The sequence below is a fragment of the Hydra viridissima genome, unplaced genomic scaffold, assembly GCF_058129835.1.
Source record: "Hydra viridissima isolate aposymbiotic clone 2 unplaced genomic scaffold, HvirCarnegie_v1 scaffold_1, whole genome shotgun sequence".
In the NCBI taxonomy this organism is placed as follows: Eukaryota; Metazoa; Cnidaria; class Hydrozoa; order Anthoathecata; family Hydridae; genus Hydra; species Hydra viridissima.
Window position 1 is genome coordinate 17,595,630 of NW_028324300.1, and position 20,297 is coordinate 17,615,926.

General features: G+C 27.7%; 2 protein-coding genes and 2 long non-coding RNA genes across 8 annotated transcripts in view; 3 read left to right on the plus strand and 1 right to left on the minus strand.

Annotated features, from left to right (window-relative positions):
- Positions 1 to 5,514, plus strand: part of LOC149893660 (uncharacterized) — a 148,964-nt gene extending 143,450 nt beyond the window's left edge. Inside the window, exons 1-5 of one of the 2 annotated variants that reach the window (XR_016453825.1) lie at positions 3,035 to 3,183; positions 3,357 to 3,376; positions 3,461 to 3,582; positions 3,998 to 4,102; positions 4,235 to 5,514. This is a non-coding gene — a long non-coding RNA (uncharacterized LOC149893660). The other variant, XR_016453828.1, reaches the window with a different exon arrangement.
- Positions 5,515 to 10,692: 5,178 nt separating this feature from the next.
- The window catches only part of LOC149893664 (uncharacterized), a 174,218-nt gene continuing 164,613 nt past the window's right edge, over positions 10,693 to 20,297 (plus strand). For all 3 annotated transcript variants that reach the window (XR_016453730.1, XR_016453728.1, XM_090091677.1), the window contains exons 1-2: positions 10,693 to 10,810; positions 11,603 to 11,863. Coding sequence is in view for 1 of the 3 variants with exons in the window: in XM_090091677.1 (XP_089947803.1) it covers positions 11,614 to 11,863 (250 nt within the window). In the remaining 2 variants the exon portion in view is untranslated. The remainder of the gene's footprint in view (positions 10,811 to 11,602; positions 11,864 to 20,297) is intronic.
- Positions 15,254 to 16,888, minus strand: LOC149893665 (uncharacterized). 2 transcript variants are annotated; one of them, XR_016453596.1, is made up of 3 exons: positions 16,136 to 16,856; positions 15,767 to 16,018; positions 15,254 to 15,549 (listed from the first exon to the last, which is right to left on the minus strand). It is a non-coding gene; the product is annotated as an uncharacterized LOC149893665 (long non-coding RNA). The 2 variants fall into 2 exon arrangements; XR_016453591.1 differs by having other exon boundaries at positions 15,767 to 16,888.
- On the plus strand, positions 16,934 to 19,971 carry LOC145184211 (uncharacterized). The gene is made up of 2 exons (XM_090091296.1): positions 16,934 to 17,466; positions 17,593 to 19,971. The coding sequence occupies exons 1-2, from the start codon at positions 17,196 to 17,198 to the stop codon at positions 19,839 to 19,841; spliced, it is 2,520 nt and encodes an 839-aa protein (XP_089947422.1). The 5' UTR covers positions 16,934 to 17,195; the 3' UTR covers positions 19,842 to 19,971.

Below are 20,297 nucleotides of genomic sequence, written 5' to 3' on the forward strand. Positions count from 1 at the left end.
TCCAATTCCGTCCGCTTAACGTCATAAGAATCTAATCAACAAACGCAATTTTTAGCATCGAAGATGAGTTTAGATCAATTTTTAATACTCTGAATCAAAACAAAGATTGTTGTGAACACTTGAAAATGTTTTCTTTTTTTGGTTTTTTTTTTTTTTTTTGCAGTCAATTTTATGCATCATTTGATCACAATGTAATAACAGAATATAATAATAAATAAATAACACAACTAAGTCAATATTTTTTGCCTAAATCGAGCGAACTAAACAATTAAACTGGAAGATAAAAAAGAAAATAGCTATCAAAAACATTTTCGTCCGAGAAACAAATGCTATATAGCTTTTCAGCAAAACTGAATCAAGAAAACAAATTTGTCTTTCCATTAAAGAAGTCTCGTATTTATTTTTCTTCGATTTAAAAAATCAAGGAAAATCATACTGTCCAATCCAAAAAGAAATTAGAATTCCATTTACCGCAGCGTCCTCAGTCATTAAGAAACATGATCTGACTAGAACTGTTGCTAGTATGGCTGACAGAGGACCAAAATGCAAGACTGTTCCTTATGCTGCAAAAGCAGGGACGTATTGGTTTACTTTCTGCAGTTTACACTAAATTAAATGAGGGAGAATATTAATAATTGAAAAGAAGAATGTTAGAGAAAAAAGTGCAGCACCAGTTGTCACTTCAACAACATCTGCCTTAAGTGTTAAATCGCTATAACTTTGTTCTGCAATTAAAATGGCTGCCCGGAAGATGATGATACAATAATCATGATACCTTAACCTTGAAATTACAAGATCGGTTCTGTTTCTAATAAATTTCTAGCTAATGAATAAGCAAGTTCTAGCTTATTAATAGGCGAGTCAATAATTAACAAGACTATTCATATTTCAAACTTAACAAACATTTTCTTCTTTTAGCCTCGTTTGCATGCTACATAAACGTCATGCAAAACAAATTGCGAAAGATACAATCATCAGGGAGAGAATGTTTCATAAAAATGGATTATGTTTAGATGCCTTAAAATAAATAATGCTTAACACTGTCATTAAAAAGGTCCACAGTCATTGTGTTTGTTATTTTTATTTATACAACATTAAGAAATAAATTACCTTAAAATATTCTCAGAATCAGATATATATTTTTGGGCAATAAACCACACAATCATTTTAATAACATTTTTATGTGTTTCAAAATGTTTAACAAGTTTACTAAAAACATGTAAGTAAATATATAAATGTATATATATGCATTTTTATGCAAAGTATACTTAAAAAGAAAATTATATATATATATATATATATATAAATTACATTATATTATATTTCTCTGTGTGTATACAGCTATTGATTAGTGCTTCATTTGACAAGATCTTGAATTCTTTCTTGATCCTGGTGACAAACTCCACCTTTGGAATTGCATGGGGATAGAATTTATTGCTCGGACAAAAAGTATTTATACGCGACTTTCTTTTTTACTTTCCAGTTTAATTGTTTTGTTCGCTCGATTTATGCAAAAAATGTTGACTTATTTTTGTTATATATTTGGTATTATATTGTGTTATTATATTGTGATTAAATGACGCATAAAGCTGACAGCAAAAAAGATTACTGCACACTTGAAAGTGTCATTAACTTTTTTTTTTTTTTTCCAGTCAATTTTATGCATCATTTGATCAATCGTGTAAGTATAAAAAGGTTCAATAATCACTTTATTCAACAATGCACAACAAGTTTTTAAACAATACTTAATTAAATATCAAGCTAAAAAAAATTCAAACATTTGACGGACGACTTTAATACGCAATTTTTAAACTTATGGGAGTTTTTTTTGAAAGTACGATTTTTTTTATTTTTATGCACACCATCAAATGGTGTACACAATATTTGGGAAATTTTGAAAAAGCTTATGGTTTTTCAAATAATCGAAATAAGTTTCAATCTGGCTTCAGTCTGAAAAACCGACTTTGATTTTTTGATGCACTTTTTTATTTTACTGTGTAGTGTGAGAAATGTATGAAATTTTTGAAAAATGTATGAATTAATAAGAAATTTTACACTTTACTTCTGTTAAAAGGTTGTGCATTGAATTAGAGCAAGTTCGGGCGACTGATTTTTTCTGCTTTCATATATACCTATTCTTGGGAAAATGCTAAAACTACCATGGAATCTTGCGGAATTTTAGTTTTTCATTGGAACTCAAAATTAATAAACAAAAAATTACTTTAAGCATATGCCTTTAAATTAAATTTTGAACTGTTTTTACCCATACCAACCATAAAAGAGTGATATTAAAGAAAGCGTTTTGTGCCCAAGTTTCGCAATGAAAATAAAATAATACTTTTCAGGAATATGTGCAAAAACTGGAGAATTCCTAAAAATCAAACAAGAAGTAATTAATTCCAGTCTTTTGCTTCAGACAGTTGCTAAAAAAAGTCTTTTAGAGTATAAGTTGGATTGTGACTCAGTTTATTAGTTCCTAACAATTGTGTTTTTAGGAGGTTTTGTGCTTAATTAAAACAATAAAAAAAAAATTTTTTAAATTGCTTTTCAAGGTTATATATTTTAGGTAAATATTACCATAATCATTTAGATGAAAAAGAATTTTAATATTATTACTATTATTATTATTATTATTATTATTATTATTATTATTATTATTATTGTTATTATTATTATTGTTATTACTATTATTATTATTATTATTTATATTATTATTATTATTATTATTATTATTATTATTATTATTATTATTATTATTATTATTATTATTATTATTATTATTATTATTATTATTATTATTATTATTATTATTATTATTATTATTATTATTATTATTATTATTATTATTATTATTATTATTATTATTATTATTATTATTATTATTATTATTATTATTATTATTATCATTATATAATTCCTAGAGAAATGCTTAATGTTTAATGTTTAATGTTTAATGTTTAATGTTTAACGTCGTTTCGTCATTAGTTACTAGGCTTTGAATTAGTTACTAGGCTTTGAAAGAGCGCGTACAGTTAATGCACGCGGTCATTGGAGAAAGATCTTTTAAGCGAGTTAAAACTTTTTTTCTTTTGGAAGTTAATTATTAGTTTAGATATATTACATAAAGAATCATATTAAGATAAATAACCATCGTTAAGATCATAAGATCATATTATAATTGAAGTAATTATAATAAATAGTTATCTATACATTTTTATTAGATAAAGTAGAAAGGATTTAAGTTTTTATTAGATAAAGTAGAAAGAATTTAAAGTAGAAAGGATTTTAATTTTTTAAATCGTTTATATTTTGTTTGTTTTAGTTTTTTTTTAGTAGTTTTTTTTTTATCATTTTAGTTATCAGAAGGAAAATAGGGGTATGGATGTTATTTAAAGTTATACTAATGCTGTTTCCATAAAATTTTCTGTGATGCTATTAACTATTTTTGTTCTTTTTTTAGAAAATTTAGAAAAAAAAAAATTAAAATTTTGTGCCAACACTGACAAAGCATGCCACATGTTATTGTATGTAAAGGTTAAATGTTGTTATGAAGATTACAGTTCTTATGAGAAAATAAAGAAGGTAAAGAGAATTGTTTGTAAATATATATTTTGTATCTTTTTATAATTTCTTGCGTCATTTTTAGAATTTTTGTTTGCACACGTTTATTGTTTGCATATATGCTTTTTTGATATGTATGTGTGTGTGGTAATAAGTGCTTTATAGTTGTTTTATCAATGTGTTTTTATAATAATGTAAAGTGTTTTTTTACTGTTTGTGTATGTGTTAATAGGTGTTACATAATTGTTTTAAAAATGTGTTTAAATATGTATATAAGGTATTTATTTATTATAGTATATATTTAACCTTATATACATATTTAAACACATTTATTGTGCATATAGTTTGTACATATGTTTATATTATGTTCTTTCCGTGTTTTTAAAGTGCTGTGACTTGGTAAACATCTACCTGAAAATCAATTTGTGTATTTTAGAGAAGGAGCAGAACATAAGGGTTTAGATTGTGCAGCTCAGCGTGATATGCACCTAATGGCATGGTTTAAGTTAAATACTGAAAATGAAAGAGCATATTGCTATTCGTATGTAGACATTCCTTATCACTTTATATTTGATGATAAACATTGTAAATGGAAGGTTAGATAAAGGGGTGGTAATAAGGTGATAGTAGGAATGTATAAAGTTAATCCAACTGGTAAATTGTTTTTTCTTAGACTGTTACTTTTGCAAGCAAAAGGAGCAACATCTTGGGAGGATGTGCATACTGTTAATGGTATTGTCCTTGAAACGTTTTGTGAAGCATGTGTTTTGAAAGGTCTGTTGCAAGATGTGCATACTGTTAAAGATGTGCATACTGTATTCTGACACTGAATGGCAGAATACTCTTTCTGAGGCGGTTTTAACACATATGCCAAAGAAAATTAGACAGTTGTTTTCAATTATTTTGACCTTTTGTGAACTTGACAATCCTTTACATCTCTGGAATACATACAAATTTTTTGTGATGGAAGATTTCATTCACCACTCAGTCCCACTTCTAATAGCTGAACAAGCTACTCTTCATCAAATTGAAAAGATTATTAATCAAATGTGTTATATAAATCCATATTTGTTTATAGTTGTATATATGTTTAAATTATGTTGTTTCCATGTTTTCAAATTGGTGTGACTTGACATTATGTTGAGCAAGATTGATAACCTTGCCAGCCAAGCAGTGTACTTATAGCAGAGGTGTGACTTGGCAGTATTTAGTGCCAGGCGGTTTTACTGCTTTAGAGCTAGGTTGTGTTGTCTAGCCTTTTTTATTTTTTTCTGGAAACATGATAATGTCTGTTAATGTTTAGTGTAATGTGTATGAGAGAGTATGCAACCTTGATCTTTAAATCTAGGGTGTTTTAATGTCCTAAATTTGAAGTAAATTAATAACTAATATTAAATATGAGAACAAATATACTTTTATGTAGTTATATACTTTGTAAAAAGATAAATATATAGTTAACTTTAAATTGGTTTTCTAATTTTGCCTTTCATATTTTAATTTGGTTTGTTATTTTCGCTGGATTTTAGGATCAAGGATGTAAATATTCTATAGTTATGTAATATTGTTGTGATGTTTTGTGTTGATATTCATTTTTAACAATAGACACCTTCATGTTGGTGACTATTGTAAAAAATGAATAATAGGTTGTTTCATTATTGGAACTTACTGCTTTTATTTATTTACTGAAAGCCAAGACAACATTATGCTAAAAATGCAATTTATATCTTAAATTGGTTTTTTTTTATGTATATATATATAGTATTGTTAATCCTTTTGTACTTCGAAACAGATTTTATTGTTTCATTTTTGATAAATGTTTATATTAACTGACATGTCAAAATGGGTTACTATAAATAGGTAAATCGATTTTCAGTTTTTATATGGTGTTTTATTTATTTATTTTTTTGTTGTTGTAATTATAGTATCATAATTCCATTTTTTTTTTCTTTATTATTTACGATTGACGCATTTATACGATTTATAAAAAGAAACCTGATTACCTTTTATTGTAAATTTTGGTCAGTTAAAATGATATAAATGTATGCAATTAGTTCAATTTTTTTTAAATTTTTTCTATTTTAAGCCTAATAATTTGCTGTACGTAATTTAGGGAATCTTTTTAAATGGGTAGTTCAACGCATTTTTCAAATATCGAGTTACTTAAATTTTATAAGGTTTTTAACTAATTAATTAGTTTAGTTAGCATTTGCAACACTTTTGAGGAAAGAAAAAGTTCTTATATATGTTAAATTCTTATACGCGTAAATCATTGTTTTACATTTTGGTATTCTGGTAAAAGGTCTTCATCAAAAACTTGACTTCTCTTAATAAAAATAACTATTCTCCTGACCACCATTAAGGCAAAAACGGGGAAGGGAGGTCCTTTATTAGTGTCAAAATATTTAAGAGAATTAAATTTCGAGTAACAAAAGGATTTTTTAGTAAATGGTAGTAAATTACCGTTTACTAAAAGCTATTGAAACAAAGAGGACATACATATAAAAATGGTCAGATTAGTGCCATATATAGTAATGGTCAGTTATTTTAAATAAATTTATTTAGTTGTGTGCATTTAACGTTTAAAAGACAATTTCCTGTTTTAAAGAAAAATGTATCAAGGGGATACCAAAAAACTAATAAATAATGTATAATTAACGTTCGCTTAATATTAATCTTATTTATTAAAGTTCATGTTGTAAAAAATAAAACAAGAATATAGCCTTACTTTTTCGTCAACTTAAAGCATGATAAAGTGTTATTATTTTGTGTTAGTAACTAAAAACATATTGTGTTTAACTTAGTATCGAGGAAAATGGTTCTGCCTTACACTGATATGATATATGTCAGTTTTAAATTACTCAATGTAAAATAATTGGTAAATTATTTTACCTCCGCATACTTTTTATTTCAATTTTACATATGGTTCAATTTTTTAAATTTGAATGCGTTTTTCTGAAAGGGTATCAGTTAAATATTTGCAACTTTAAATAGTGGTAAACAGCCACTATAAATTAAGTAACAGACCGACCATAACCCGTATTACGGGTTGCTTTTTGCTAGTTAATATTATTATTATTATTGTTATTATTATTATTATTATTATTATTATTAATATTATTAGAAGTATTATTATTACTAGCAAAAAGCAACCCGTAATACGGGTTATGCTCGGTCTGTTACTTAATTTATAGGGGCTTTTTCCACAAATTACAGTTACGAAACGTTAACTAATACCTTTTCAGAAAAACGCCTTCAAATAGAAAAAATTAAATCATATGTTAAATTAAAATTTAAAGTATGCGGAGGTAAAATAATTTACTAATTATTTAAAATTATTTGAGTAATTTATAGCTGACATAGGTCATATCAGTGTAAGGCAGAACCATTTTCCTTGACATTACTAAGTTCAAAACAATAAGTTTTTAGTTACTGACACATAGTAATAACACTTCATCATGCTTTAAATTGACGAAACAGTAAGGCTAAATTCTTACTATGTTTTTTACAACATGAACTTTAATAAGATTAATAAAAAGCAAACGCAAATCATGCAAGAGTTATTAATTTTTTGGTATCCCGTTGATACATGTTCCTATAAAAAAGGAAATTGCCTTTAAAACGTTAAATGCACGAAACGAAATAAATTTACTAAAAATATCTGACCGTTTGACCATTACTATATAAGGCACTAATCTGACCATTTTCATATATGCCCTCTTCGTTTCAATAGTTTTAGTAAACGGTAATTTGCTACTTAAAATTTTGTTTACTTTTGTACTACTTTGTTTACCTTTTGTTACTCGAAATTTAATTCTGTTAAATATTTTTTCACTCCATTCCCTTTTTTTGTCTTAATTGTGGTCAGAAGAATAGAGTTAGTTTTATTAAGAATTATCAAGTTTTCCATGAATACTTTTTACCAGAAAAATAAAATGTAAAACAATGATTTACATTTATAACAATTTTTTCTGTTTGTAATGTATATAAGAATTTAACATATATAAGAATTTTTCTTTCCTCAAAAGTGTTGCAAATGCAAACTAAGCTAATTAATTAGTTAAACACCTTACAAAATTTAAGTAACTCGAGATTTGACAAATGCGCTAAACTACAATATTCATCCCCTCCCCTCCCCCCCCCCCCCCTGTAAAAAAAGATCTCCTAAGTTACGTACAACAAATTATTAGGCATAAAATAGAGAAAATTAAAAAACAAATTGCATATATTTATACCATTTTAACTGACAAAAATTTACAATAAAAGGTAATCATGTTTTCCTTCATAAATCGTGTAAATGCGTTAATCGTAAACCTTACAGAAAAAAAAAAAAGGAATTATGATACCATAATTACAACAACAAAATAAAAAAACACAACATAAAAACTAAAAATCGATTTACCTATTTATAGTAACCTACTTTGACATGGCAGTTAATATAAACATTTATCAAAAATGTAACTATAAAATCTGTTTTGAATTACAAAAGGATTAACAATACTAACAAACAAACAAACAAACAAAAAAAAGTTCCAATAATGAAACTACCTACTATTCATTTTTAACAATAGTCACCAACGTAAAGGTAAGCCAAGCAGTCTATCAACACAAAACATCACAACAGTAACACATAACAATAGAATATTTACACCCTTGATCCTAAAATCCAGCGAAAATAACAAACCAAACTAAAATATGAAAGGTAAAATTATATATATATATATATATATATATATATATATATATATATATATATATATATATATATATATATATATATATATATATATATATATCTTATAAATATTTAAGAAAGGGAAATAATAAAAAGTTATTAAATAACTATAATGGATCAATCTATTTTCAATGGCTAATGAATAAAAGACTTAAAACCTTTGATGTTGCTCCTTTTCATTAAAGTACAGTGAAAAATGCAGAAAAACTATGCTATCTCATCAATTAACCCCATAGTTTTTTTTAGAACACATAAATCTATCTACCAGGTGCAAAATTACGAAAATTTTTTTTTTTTAAAGCAAACATCTTCTTCGCTTTATTTCATTGGTAACAACTCATTTGTTACCTTTGATTTGAAAAAAATAATTCAAAAACTTTAGCTACCTACCTTTCAACCATTAGCGATTTTTCCTGTGTTTATTTCCTTTGATTTTATAAAAAAATTTTTAAAACCTGCTTAACAAAAACAATCGGAGAGACCGAACCCGGCTGGCTCAAGGGATAACTTGACACCGCGTTTAACTTTGGAGTTTTTCACCAGAAACTTGCAGAAATCACGTGGAACTTTCCTACTTAGCTAATTCATCTTCCACTGTAGTATAATGGCAATTAGCGTGTGTCCTTATACTACACTGTTACAATTAGAAGATAAAGCAACATTTGTGATTTTTTACAAGCTTTTACTGACCTGCATGAATGCAAAACTATTAAAAGAAAAAGAAACAGCTTAAGAACTGGAGTAAAAATAAAGCAGCAGGGGAATGCTGGGTTGCCACTTACTGGGTTACACTTACCTCAATAGAAAAGAAGCTGTGAATAAGAAATTTTTATGCAAAATGTAAATCATGCATATGCAATTTTAATCCTTTGCATCCGAACGGCGCTCCTCAAGTGTCATACTATACTTTACTAAATTCGAACGGTGCCATTACTAACTATACTAATATGTAACTTAAACCATTCACGCATTAAAAGTATTTTTCCTAGGAGCGAGATTTGTCCAGTGTATATCAGATGGTTGAAATTTAGATCTTTCAGTCTGAACACTGTTAGTTTTTTAAGCAAATTCGTTGCAAAAGTGTTTGGCTCTCAGTTTAGTGAAAAAACTGATAAAGTAAAATTAGTTGAAATGCAAAATCGAAAGCAACATTTTTTTGATATTCTAATAAGCAAAGGAATTGGTATAGAAACCTTTTTTCTTGTGTGTAGTACATCTTTTTGAAAAACTTGTGAATTGTGAGCATATTAAAATATTATACTATTAAAAACAAGTGAATTGTGAGCATATTAAAATATTATACTATTTCTAATTCCGTCCGCTGATGGTCAAAAAAATTGAATCAAAAAATAAATTTTGTTGCAGCGAAGATGAGTTTAATTTGGCGATGTTTTCATCAATTGTTAATATTCTGAATGAAAACAAAGAGGTTTGTGGTCAAAAACAATGCAAGTGATGAGTGATGATGTAATTGTGATAAAGAGAAAAAAACAAGGAATAATGAAAAGCAAAAATGAAAATTCTTCATATTCAGACGTCACTGAAGAAAAAGATAATTCTAAATGGGAAGATATCACTTAAACTACAGTAATATCTTAAAGTGTACAATTTAGAAGTGGTGAAAATCTGCACGTTCTAAAGTTTATGCGAATGTCATTGAACCATTAAATTTTTTACAATTATATTATACCAACCAGCTAGTTGAAGAAATTTTGGCTGATACTAGTAAATATGAGCATAATAAAATGAAAGATAGTATTAAAAAGTAATATAAAAATAAATTGAAAGAGAAAGATTTATTGAAGTAGTCTACTTGAATAATCGGGAAAGAATTCGCAACACAAAAATTTTGTGCAATCATCGAAGTAATCCTTAACATGGGAGTAATTCCGATTGTAAATTAAAACAGTCAAATTCCTGTTTATCGAAATAATATTATAAAGTATGAAGAACTTATGAGCAGCGTTGATTGTCCCGATCAATTTAAATCTAAATTCGGAAGTCGTTAAAATGTTTGCGAAAAGTATCTTTTTAGGGACTTGAAATATGCGTGATCATTTCTATATTTTATATGAAATGGAGAAAAAGCAGAGAAACGAATGATCAATCAGTCATTTAAATTATGTTAAACTGTTAGTGAGTCATCAAAAGAGAGATTTTAAGTTTAGTTTAAAAATCTTATGCTTGATTACTTTTTGTTAAAACTATTGTCAGGTAGCTGATTACCCTTACTAAAAAATGGTTTCTTTATAAAATCTTAAAGCTGTTAAAGAATAGAACTTACTTTACATAATATAATATATATCAAATAAAGAATCGGGTTTTATACTTGAACAAAGAGCTTAAGTATGTCTTCATAAAGTCGGATTAGATGATTTAAAGGAACACAGAAAACCGGTATTCACTCTTTAATTAAATAGGCGAAAAGCTTTTCGAATTGAAACGTTTAAACGATGCCTTCAGGTCAATATTGCACATTTCCAAAGATAAAAAACTTTGAACACGACATTATGTAAAGTAAGTTCGACGTACTTTTGAATTTTTTTCTTCGCATTTTAACCATTGTAAATACTTTTATAAATTTATTAAATATCTATATATTTATCTATTCATCGACGTAGTTTCTATATTTTTCTATATATTTTAAATAAATTTACAGATTATTTTTGCATTATATGTATATATCAATATTTGTTTGTTCATTTATGTATTAATTAGTGTATTTCAATATTTCTTCCTATATCTATAATTTTATTCATTTATCCCTATTTTCAATTGTTTTTTTATTTTTTAATTTTATGAACTTATTTACTGTAAAAGTGTTAACAATTAAATTTAAGTTATCACAACATTTTACCATCACAAAAGTAACAATTAGTGATAAACATTTCAACACATCAGTTTATGTCATTTAACATATCTACTATCATAATTTTACGTCACTGACTTTAAACTAACATCAGCGCGATTGTTTTGTAGCATTAACCTCAATGAGTGTAATTCCGAAGTGTTTTATATAAACCTGTGATGAGTTATTCAATTTTTATCTTTGCATTTTTACGTTTTAAAGTCCCACCTCAATTTTTATCTTTGCATTTTTACGTTTCATATCTTTATGAAGAGTCATGCTTATGATGTGAACTTCTAATCTAGATTACAAATAGTTTTTAACAAGGTTGTTTTTACAACGAATTGGATATCAAATGGCTTTAAAGATACCAACATTAGTAATAAAATGAAAAATCGACTTTGCAAAATAAATAACCAATTTGTTTAAAACTAAGTGCAGCAAATCTGTGATTGTTTTAGAAAAGTTCATCATGGATCCAAAAATTAAATGCATTTTGGTTGACAACATCTCTCCGGAATGGAAAAGATTTGCACGTGATGCAGCTTTTGATAAAGCTGTCATTGATTATATCGATCTCGATGAACAGAGTGATCAGCTTAAAATGGACGAGCTGCTAAAAAAGTTGGTTTTACGAAATCCTTCCGACTTTATATCTGTGATCGAAAAATCTCTCACGCTGATGGGTAAAGTAGATGTTTTGAATGAAATCCAAATGATTTGTAAGTAATGCTTTCGAAATAGAAATACTTTAGAAACTTTGTTCTATAATTCAAGTTGGCTAAGGATTGAAGTTACAGAATTTATAAATGATTAAGAAATAACTTAACGAAAAAAACGCTTTTAAAATATAGTTAGTTAGATAAGCAGAAAATTTAATTGAATAATTAGATGCAGGATGATAAAATGGGAACAACTAAATTGTTCTATTTCTCAGACCTTCAAAGAAGTTTCGGAATGGTTTTTTCAAAAGTGGTTGAGTTACATTTTTCAAACTTGAAAAGAAACCAAAAAATAAACTTTCGCTAAAAAATTGAAATTCGCTAAAAAATTGAAATCTAGCATTTGAACTTTTAACTACATGTTCAAACGTTAAGCTTCTATAAATTATTATAAAATTTCCACCACAATAAAAAACTTGGAACAGAACTTATATGACCTGAATGGCCCTTTTTGGTCATATGTTTAACTTTTCAGCTATGATTAAAGTTATGGTTAAAATTTTAAACCTGGAAACCCGTTTTAACACTCTATCCCACTTCTCAGCTTTGCTTCAATTTAATTATTAGTTTTATTTTTACAGCAGAAATCAATTAGTAATTTCAACCATATGTCTAACTATTGAGCTATGGTAAACTTTCAATAATTGCAGAGGTTTTATAATATTAAAAAAAAGAGAGAGGAAATGTGGATATTGAAGATTTGCACAAAGTAAGGAATGCTTGAGTGAGGGTAAAGTTAAATATGGGTTTTGCATTCACTTTAGAGTTAAAAATCAGTGTAAAAAATGTAAAGATGCATATAGAAAATAGAAATTTTGAAAGAGACTATTTAGTAAAATTAGGAAGGTGTGGTATATTACTTTTTATTAAATATTAATATATTAAATCTTGCGTTAGTATCCAAGCATTTTTGGCGAAAGAACAGATGAATGAACCAATCAGATGGCAATTTTTAATTGCCACTGATTATCCACAAAAATTATCACTCTCTTTTACATTTATTTTTGATATTATTATTGATATACCAATTCTTTAAATGTTACCGAAGTCATTTTTAAATATGGAGTCAGACGCATTAAAGTTCTCTCGTTATATCAGTTACTAACAATAAAAGAATAAGATAATAAACGCATCTCATTACACTTGTTACTAACAATAAACTGATAAAGTTGCTTTTAAATGAGATCAAATAAACCTTATAAGAATTTTAAATAGGTATTGTTTTCACTGATAAACCATAACAAATTGCTTGACGAAAAACATGTAACCTCAAGCATTTTACTGTGAACATAATTCTTTGTAGCAGCAGCTTGGTTATTATTTCATTCATTTACAATTGTTATCAAATTACATCCCATATCCTACACACCATTTATTTATTGTACTACGAGATTTTCTTATAAAACTTTATTCTAAATATGTTAGTGACACGCCAACCTCAGTTGAATTTGTTGCAGAATAAGCACTGTCGACTTTATCAACAGTTTTTTTTTATTTATATAAAATAATAAACTGTAAAAATCTTCTCACCATGGCAAGTTAGACTCCACTATAACTAGATTACACTTTACAAAATATCTAGAAAAAATCATCACTAACAACAAATCCTTAACAAATTGTGAAAAATTGTTCATCTCTATTCAAAATTTAAATCCCGTCGGGTTTAAATAACTAGTTTATTAATGTTTATTTTGTACGTCCAATTAATAAAAGTAAATTAAAGCTCACTTATCTTTTTTGATTACATCATACTGAACAAGCTAAAAGCCATTTTGTATATTCCATTATATTGAAAAGCAAATCTATTTATTTCGGCTTCAGGATTAATTTAGCTTGATATATTGCAGTAGGACCATCATTTAAATCGGAACACTTCCAATCGCCTATATGTATGTATAATAAGTATGAAATAATAAAATGTACGTTTTAGATAAGTAGTAGATTTAGAGAATGGAATCAGCGAGGATGACTTAAGGAGGGCATCATTTAGGTTTAAATACAATATCACATATACACCTTTAAGACTTTGCCTATATAGATGGTGCTGGTGAAAAAATACTTTTCTTTAATGACTTTATTATATTTGTGACGGAATTTGAATTATACGACTATTAAATATAAAAAATGGCAAGATAATGGAAACAGTAAAAAAATGTATTGATTAATGCTCATTGTCATAATTTAAAAAAAAGAAATCCTAAAAACGTTCTAGAGATTTTGTAAATTTAAGCGTTGGAAGCGAAATTCTAAGAGTTCTAAGAGTAGACGAAAAACATACTTCTTTTAACATCAAAATATTAGATGAATATCAATTAGATGCATGTGCTTCTGAAGTAAAAAAAGAAAAAAGGAAAAGGAACGCGAAGGAAATTTTGAAATAGTAGGAGTAATGACCAAACTACCTTTTCCAAATATCATATTAGATACCTTACTGATTACATTTAACAACTGAAGGAATCTCTAACAGAATTCAAAAAGCCATGTTATAATATCCCAATACGAGTATGTTAAAGATCCTATTCAGTTTAATAAATCACACCTTTAAGAACTATGATATCGAAGAATAGCGAAAGTTGTTTGAAAACCAAAATATAAATTATTCTTTGCACAATGGTGCTATTAGCGCCATATGGAATATTTTTGTCATAAAATTATTATATTCAAATGAAATTAACAATACCAAAGTAAAAATTAATTTTTCAAAAGGGCATCAACAAAAGACGCTCTCAAATTAGTTAGAACAATTGTCAAAATTATGAAAGAAATACGAATCCATCTGATAACAATGATGTGCATGTCTTTTGAAATTCATTACAAAAAATAATTAAAAGCGCATTTGAGAATGGTGAAAGAGTTAAAATGAGTAGTTAAAATGACCAAAACTGAAATAGCTTGTAATATATAAACTGAAGATGGATTTATAAGTGTATTAGCAGGTGTTGCAGCAAGTCTTTTACCAACTAGTGCAAAAAAAATCTTACTTGCACTTGGAGTTTGTGCTCTATCAAGTCTAGCCACTGCTTGAGCTCAAAAGTTAATCGGAAGTCGAACACTTGGATAAAGTTTCTATCAGAAAAGGGTTATAAATGTGCTATTTACACTTTGCAAAGTGATGGAGTATGTTTATATTTGTTTTGATGCAAAGGATGTGAAATTGGTGGTGAATTAGATGATGGATGAAATGTCCCGCCTTAAAAAAACTTCAGGGTTCCCTAAGGGCAAACCCTTAAGGGACCCTTATGAAAATGTCCGCGCCAAATTTCAGGATCCCTTAAGGGCTACCCCTAAAGCGGCCAAAAAAACAACCACGCTTTACTACTCATCCTGTATGAGTAGTAAAGCGTGGTTGTTTTTTTAAACTAGTAATATTCAATAGTTTAACACAGTATATTTAATAATATTTATATAAATCATCATTAAATATCTTTATTTATAAAAGTGTTTTCTAAGTCTTTTGCTTTTTTTGTCGAGGATCTTTGTTTTCACTGTCGTCTTCGTTTTCACTGTCGTCATTATTTCCTTCATAGTCGTCGTCTTTACTCTCTTCCTCAATCGAAACTTCAAGTGTCTTTTTCTTACAGCGCTGCAAACGACCACCAGAGCGATCCTGGCGTTATTAAAAAATCGTGCTACTTTCAGTTCTATCTTTTTAGACGTGGTGCCAGGGAAAATGTGAACAGTTGAAACTATAAACATTTAAATAAATACTTATAAAAAAAAAGAGAAAAAATATGTAAATAGTCATTTAAATCTATAATTACATAACCAATTACTATAGTTATGCCTAAATATATGGATTCAAATGTATTAGAGATTCACATTTATTAGAGATTGTATTGTTTGATATAGCCGCATTGACAATATAAATTATATCTACATATAAAAAGATATTAATAGTTTTACTTTATTTTACTGTTAAGTCAAACACCACAAGTCAAACTGTGGACTCACTGTCAAACAGATTCATATTTGTACAACTGTTCACAGTAGATGTAGATTACACTGATTTTCTTATGCTGATTTTCCAGGCTATCAAAAACTTCAGCTTCCTATGTGTTCCAAGCCAATTGATCTTTTGCTGTAGGTCATGCGCCAGCAATTTTTTTGAAATTGTTCATAGACAGTCAACCCTCGTTCACTCTTCATCAATGCTAACTAAAAAAGATCAGTTAACAACTTAAATATATTACACCATCATTCACACTATGTTCCCTTGTCAAGAACAACACATCATGGCTATTCTTACCTAATCAGAAAATGATAAAAACTTACCATATTATTTGGGTGCTTTTCAATCTCAGAATGTTGCTGCAGAGAAGTAAAATTAGGAAATTATGTATGGGTAATTCCATATGAAATCATCCAAAAAAAAATATTTTTGACACCCTTATGTCTCAGAATTTGTTCATTTTTACCTCACTTGCAGTCCATATTAAAAAAATAATAACTGCGAAAATTTTAGTTAAAAATACACATGGGTTCCAGAGATATCATCAGTTAAAATAATGCTGACTCAGCATTTTAGTGATTATCTGAAGCGAGTACAAAGCAACTTTGACATATAGTATCTTCATAATGGCTTGGGGAAATTTCCTAAAATTTGGTACCCCAATAGATTTTAACTTGCAGAATCCAAAAAGAGCACTCTCAAGACTTGATTGTCTCAGGAAATGCCTTGTTTACCCAATTTTGTTCAAAATTATTGACTTGTAAATTCATGATTTTTGGAGGTAAAATGAAGGCTGTGGCCCAAAATCCCGAATAAAAAGTTTAATTGTATATCATTATTTTATCTTAGGTCTACTGAAAAAAATTAGGTTCATCAATTGTCTCTCTAGTACTTGATCAAAATTTGCGTTTAAAAATTGTGTCTTTATAGAAAAATTTAAATTTTTTAACGAAAGCACATGAAATGTTTTTGAAACATTTATTTGAATAAAACGTCAAATAGTGCTATTTATTGACTAGTTCAGGACATTTATAGTCACAGGTCAAGTGAGGGCCAGGGAGCCTCTGACCAATTTTGCTTTGCCCACCTCACCCCCCCCCCCAATCTCCCTGGATTTTTTTTTTTTTTTTTTTTTTTTTAAATGCGTTAAATGATAATAATTATTAAAATTCAATTTAAAAACATAATTTTTTTTAGTTTAAGTTTCAGAAACAATTTTTTTTCATTATTTCAATTCAAATCAGTGAATGCTTACCTCTTATTATATCAAAAATAAGCAAATGTTTTGTTTCCTTGTTTGTATTTTTTTAAAGAGTGATTGTGAATTTTATTGTTTTTGTATTTTTTTAGCAGATAATATTATAAGTAATAAATATATTTAATATGGAGAAATGTGACATTGGAAAAAGTCTTAACATTCATTGCCACAAAACTGGATTTTCTAGAAAACAAGGTTTTGTTCAATTCAAAGAACTTTCTTGTGAAAAACAAGAAGTAATAATATGGCGAGCAAATTTAAAGGAAAAATATTGTTCAATAAGAGTTATATGTTGCTATCATGAGCAATTCTATGGAAAATATTTTGAGAGAAAAATTACAAAGTGTTGCAATCCTTTTGGAACACACATGGAAAGTAAAAAAATTGCTATAAAAGGTAATCTAAAATTAATTACAACAGAATTTATATGGAAATTAAAATAAAAGAAAAACATTTTATTATTTATAAAAAATTTTATATTTTCAATTATTTTAAAAACTTAAAACTAAATTTTTTTCTTAGGTAATATAAAGATTTCCCTAGACTTAGCGAAATTTTTGCAACAAAATAATGTTTATGTAACCCCAGGTTGGAAACTGTGCAGTAAATGTTACAAAAAAGCAGTAGAAACAGATGGAGATTTAAATTCACAGGAGGAATGGGAATCAAAAAGTGAGAAAAAAATTAAGTTAGATACCACTATAGAATTGCTTGGAATTTCACCAGTCAAACTAAAAAGTCTTTCAAAACACAGCAAATTGCCTGCAGCAAAACAAAAGTTTGAGAACACTATTGACAGAGTTGCAAAAATGGTCTCATTAGCATATAACATTAAAGAAACTTCTTTAACATCAGAAATAAAAAGCCCCATTTCAAATAACAACATTAACAATGACCATGATCTAGACCTTTTAATGTATGAAATAAAAAAAAAAATTTCAGGGACTGACTCTTATCGCCATAAGGTGCAAATGTTAACACTCGCACCAAAATCATGGACACGTACAAAGATATCAAGCTACTTTGAAGTGTCTGAGTATCTTGTTCGAACTGCGAGAAAAGTTAAAAATGAGCATGGAATTCTCTCATTGCCCCCCAAAAAAACTGGAAACCCACTTTCACCAGAAACAGTTAATTTAGTGATTAACTTTTATCAAAGTGATGAATTTTCGAGAATGATGCCAGGAAAAAAAGATTTTGTAAGTGTTAAGAAAAACCAGCATGTTCAAAAAAGATTATTGCTACTCAATCTTAATGAATTACATGTTGCATTTAAAAAAGACTACCCTAACATCAAAGTCAGTTTGTCAAAGTTTTGTACTCTTAAACCTAAATGGTGTATTACAACTAATGCCTCAGGTACTCATAATGTATGTGTATGCATACATCACCAAAATACAAAACTTCTCATTGATGCCATTAGGTGGAATAAAAATTATAAAGATTTTATGGCATTGATTGTTTGTTCGCTTGAAAATGCAGAATGTATGCTGCATCGATGTAACCAATGCCCTGGTATTGAAGCATTAAAAAGTTTTTTAGTGCAGGAGTTTATGGACCATGAGCTCGAAGAAGATGTAGCATTCAAGCAATGGCAGAGTACCGATCGTACAACACTACTATTACAATCATTGCCACTTGATGAATTTAATGATTTATTATGTGACAGCATTGACAACCTTACCACTCATTCATATATTGCAAAAACACAAAGTAGATACTTGAAAAACTGTAAAGAAAATCTTAACCAAAACGAATGCTTAATTTTAGCAGATTTTGCTGAAAATTATCAATATGTTGTTCAGGATGAGGTTCAAAGTTATCACTGGAGTAAAAGTCAATGTTCACTTTTTACAATTGTACTTTATTTTATAGAGAAAAAAGTTCTCAAACACAAATCTTTTTGTTACCTTTCAGAAGATGTTAATCATGACACAGGATTTATTTACAAGACTCAGGAAGATATAACTAGATATATCAAAGAAAATCTACCTGATGTATCAAGTGTGAAATACTTTTCCGATGGTTGTGCAGCACAATTTAAAAATTTTAAAAACTTTATCAATCTTTGTCATCACAGTAAAGACTTTGATTTAAATGCTGAATGGGTTTTTTTTGCTACCAGTCATGGTAAATCCCCCTGTGATGGTATTGGTGGGACTGTTAAAAGAGTAGTATGCCAAGAAAGTCTAAAACAAATAACTACTGGGCAGATTTTAGATGTTAATTTAATGTACTGCTTTTGTAAAGCCAAGATAAATGGAATTTGTTTTATATTATTTTCTAAAGATGAAATCGATCAAACACGAGCACAATTAGAAAAAAGATATTTAGGTGGAAGAACAGTTCCTGGCACAAGGACATATCATCATTTTATTCCAATTGCTTCAAACACTATAAGTTGTAAAAAAACAAGTATTGATACATGTATTGAAATATTTGATATCATTCCAAAAAGCCAACATGATAAAGAGATTTCATTAAACATTAAAAAAATGGATTATATTGCATGTTTTTATGACGGATTTTGGTGGGTAGGGATTGCTGAAGATGTAAGTGAGCTTGATATAAAAGTCAGATTTATGCATCCACATGGACCAAGTAAAAACTTCTTTTGGCCAATGAGAAATGACGAGTGTTGGGTGCTCAATTCTGAAGTTATATGTCTAATTTCTACACCCACAACAATATCAGGTCGTACGTACAACATATCTGATTTAGATTTAGAGAATATAAGCAGTTGGTTACAAAAAAAAATTAAATACATTTAAAATAATTTTGTTGTAATTTTATTTACCTATTTTGCATTTAGAATTTGTCTTTCTTTTTTTCTTTTTTTCAAATCCTTGTATGGAAGGCTGAGAAGGGTTTAAATAAATCCCACTGTCCACCTTATTATGTCAATGACTATATTAGTATTAATACCATAAGATACTGATTGTTAAATAATAACATAAAGATATTGATTGTTAAAATGTTTTAAAAAACATTTCAATATTTTTGGTTTTAAAATTTATGATTTTTAAAATCGTAAAAAGATCTAAGTTTTGAGTGCTTACTTTGAAATAAGAGGTAAATAATGAAAAAAAATTGTTTCTGAAACTTAAACTAAAAAAAAAAAATGTTTTTAAATTGAATTTTAATAATTATTTATTATATCCTTTAACGCATTTAAAAAAAAAAAAAAAAAAATCCAGGGAGATTAGGGGGGGGGGGGGGCAAAGCAA

Coding starts and splice junctions, on each gene's coding strand:
- LOC145184211 (XM_090091296.1), top strand. CDS start 17,196: ATGGAGAAATGTGACATTGGAAAAAGTCTTAACATTCATTGCCACAAA. Junction 17,467..17,592: donor TAAAAAAATTGCTATAAAAG/GTAATCTAAAAT, acceptor TTTTTTTCTTAG/GTAATATAAAGATTTCCCTA.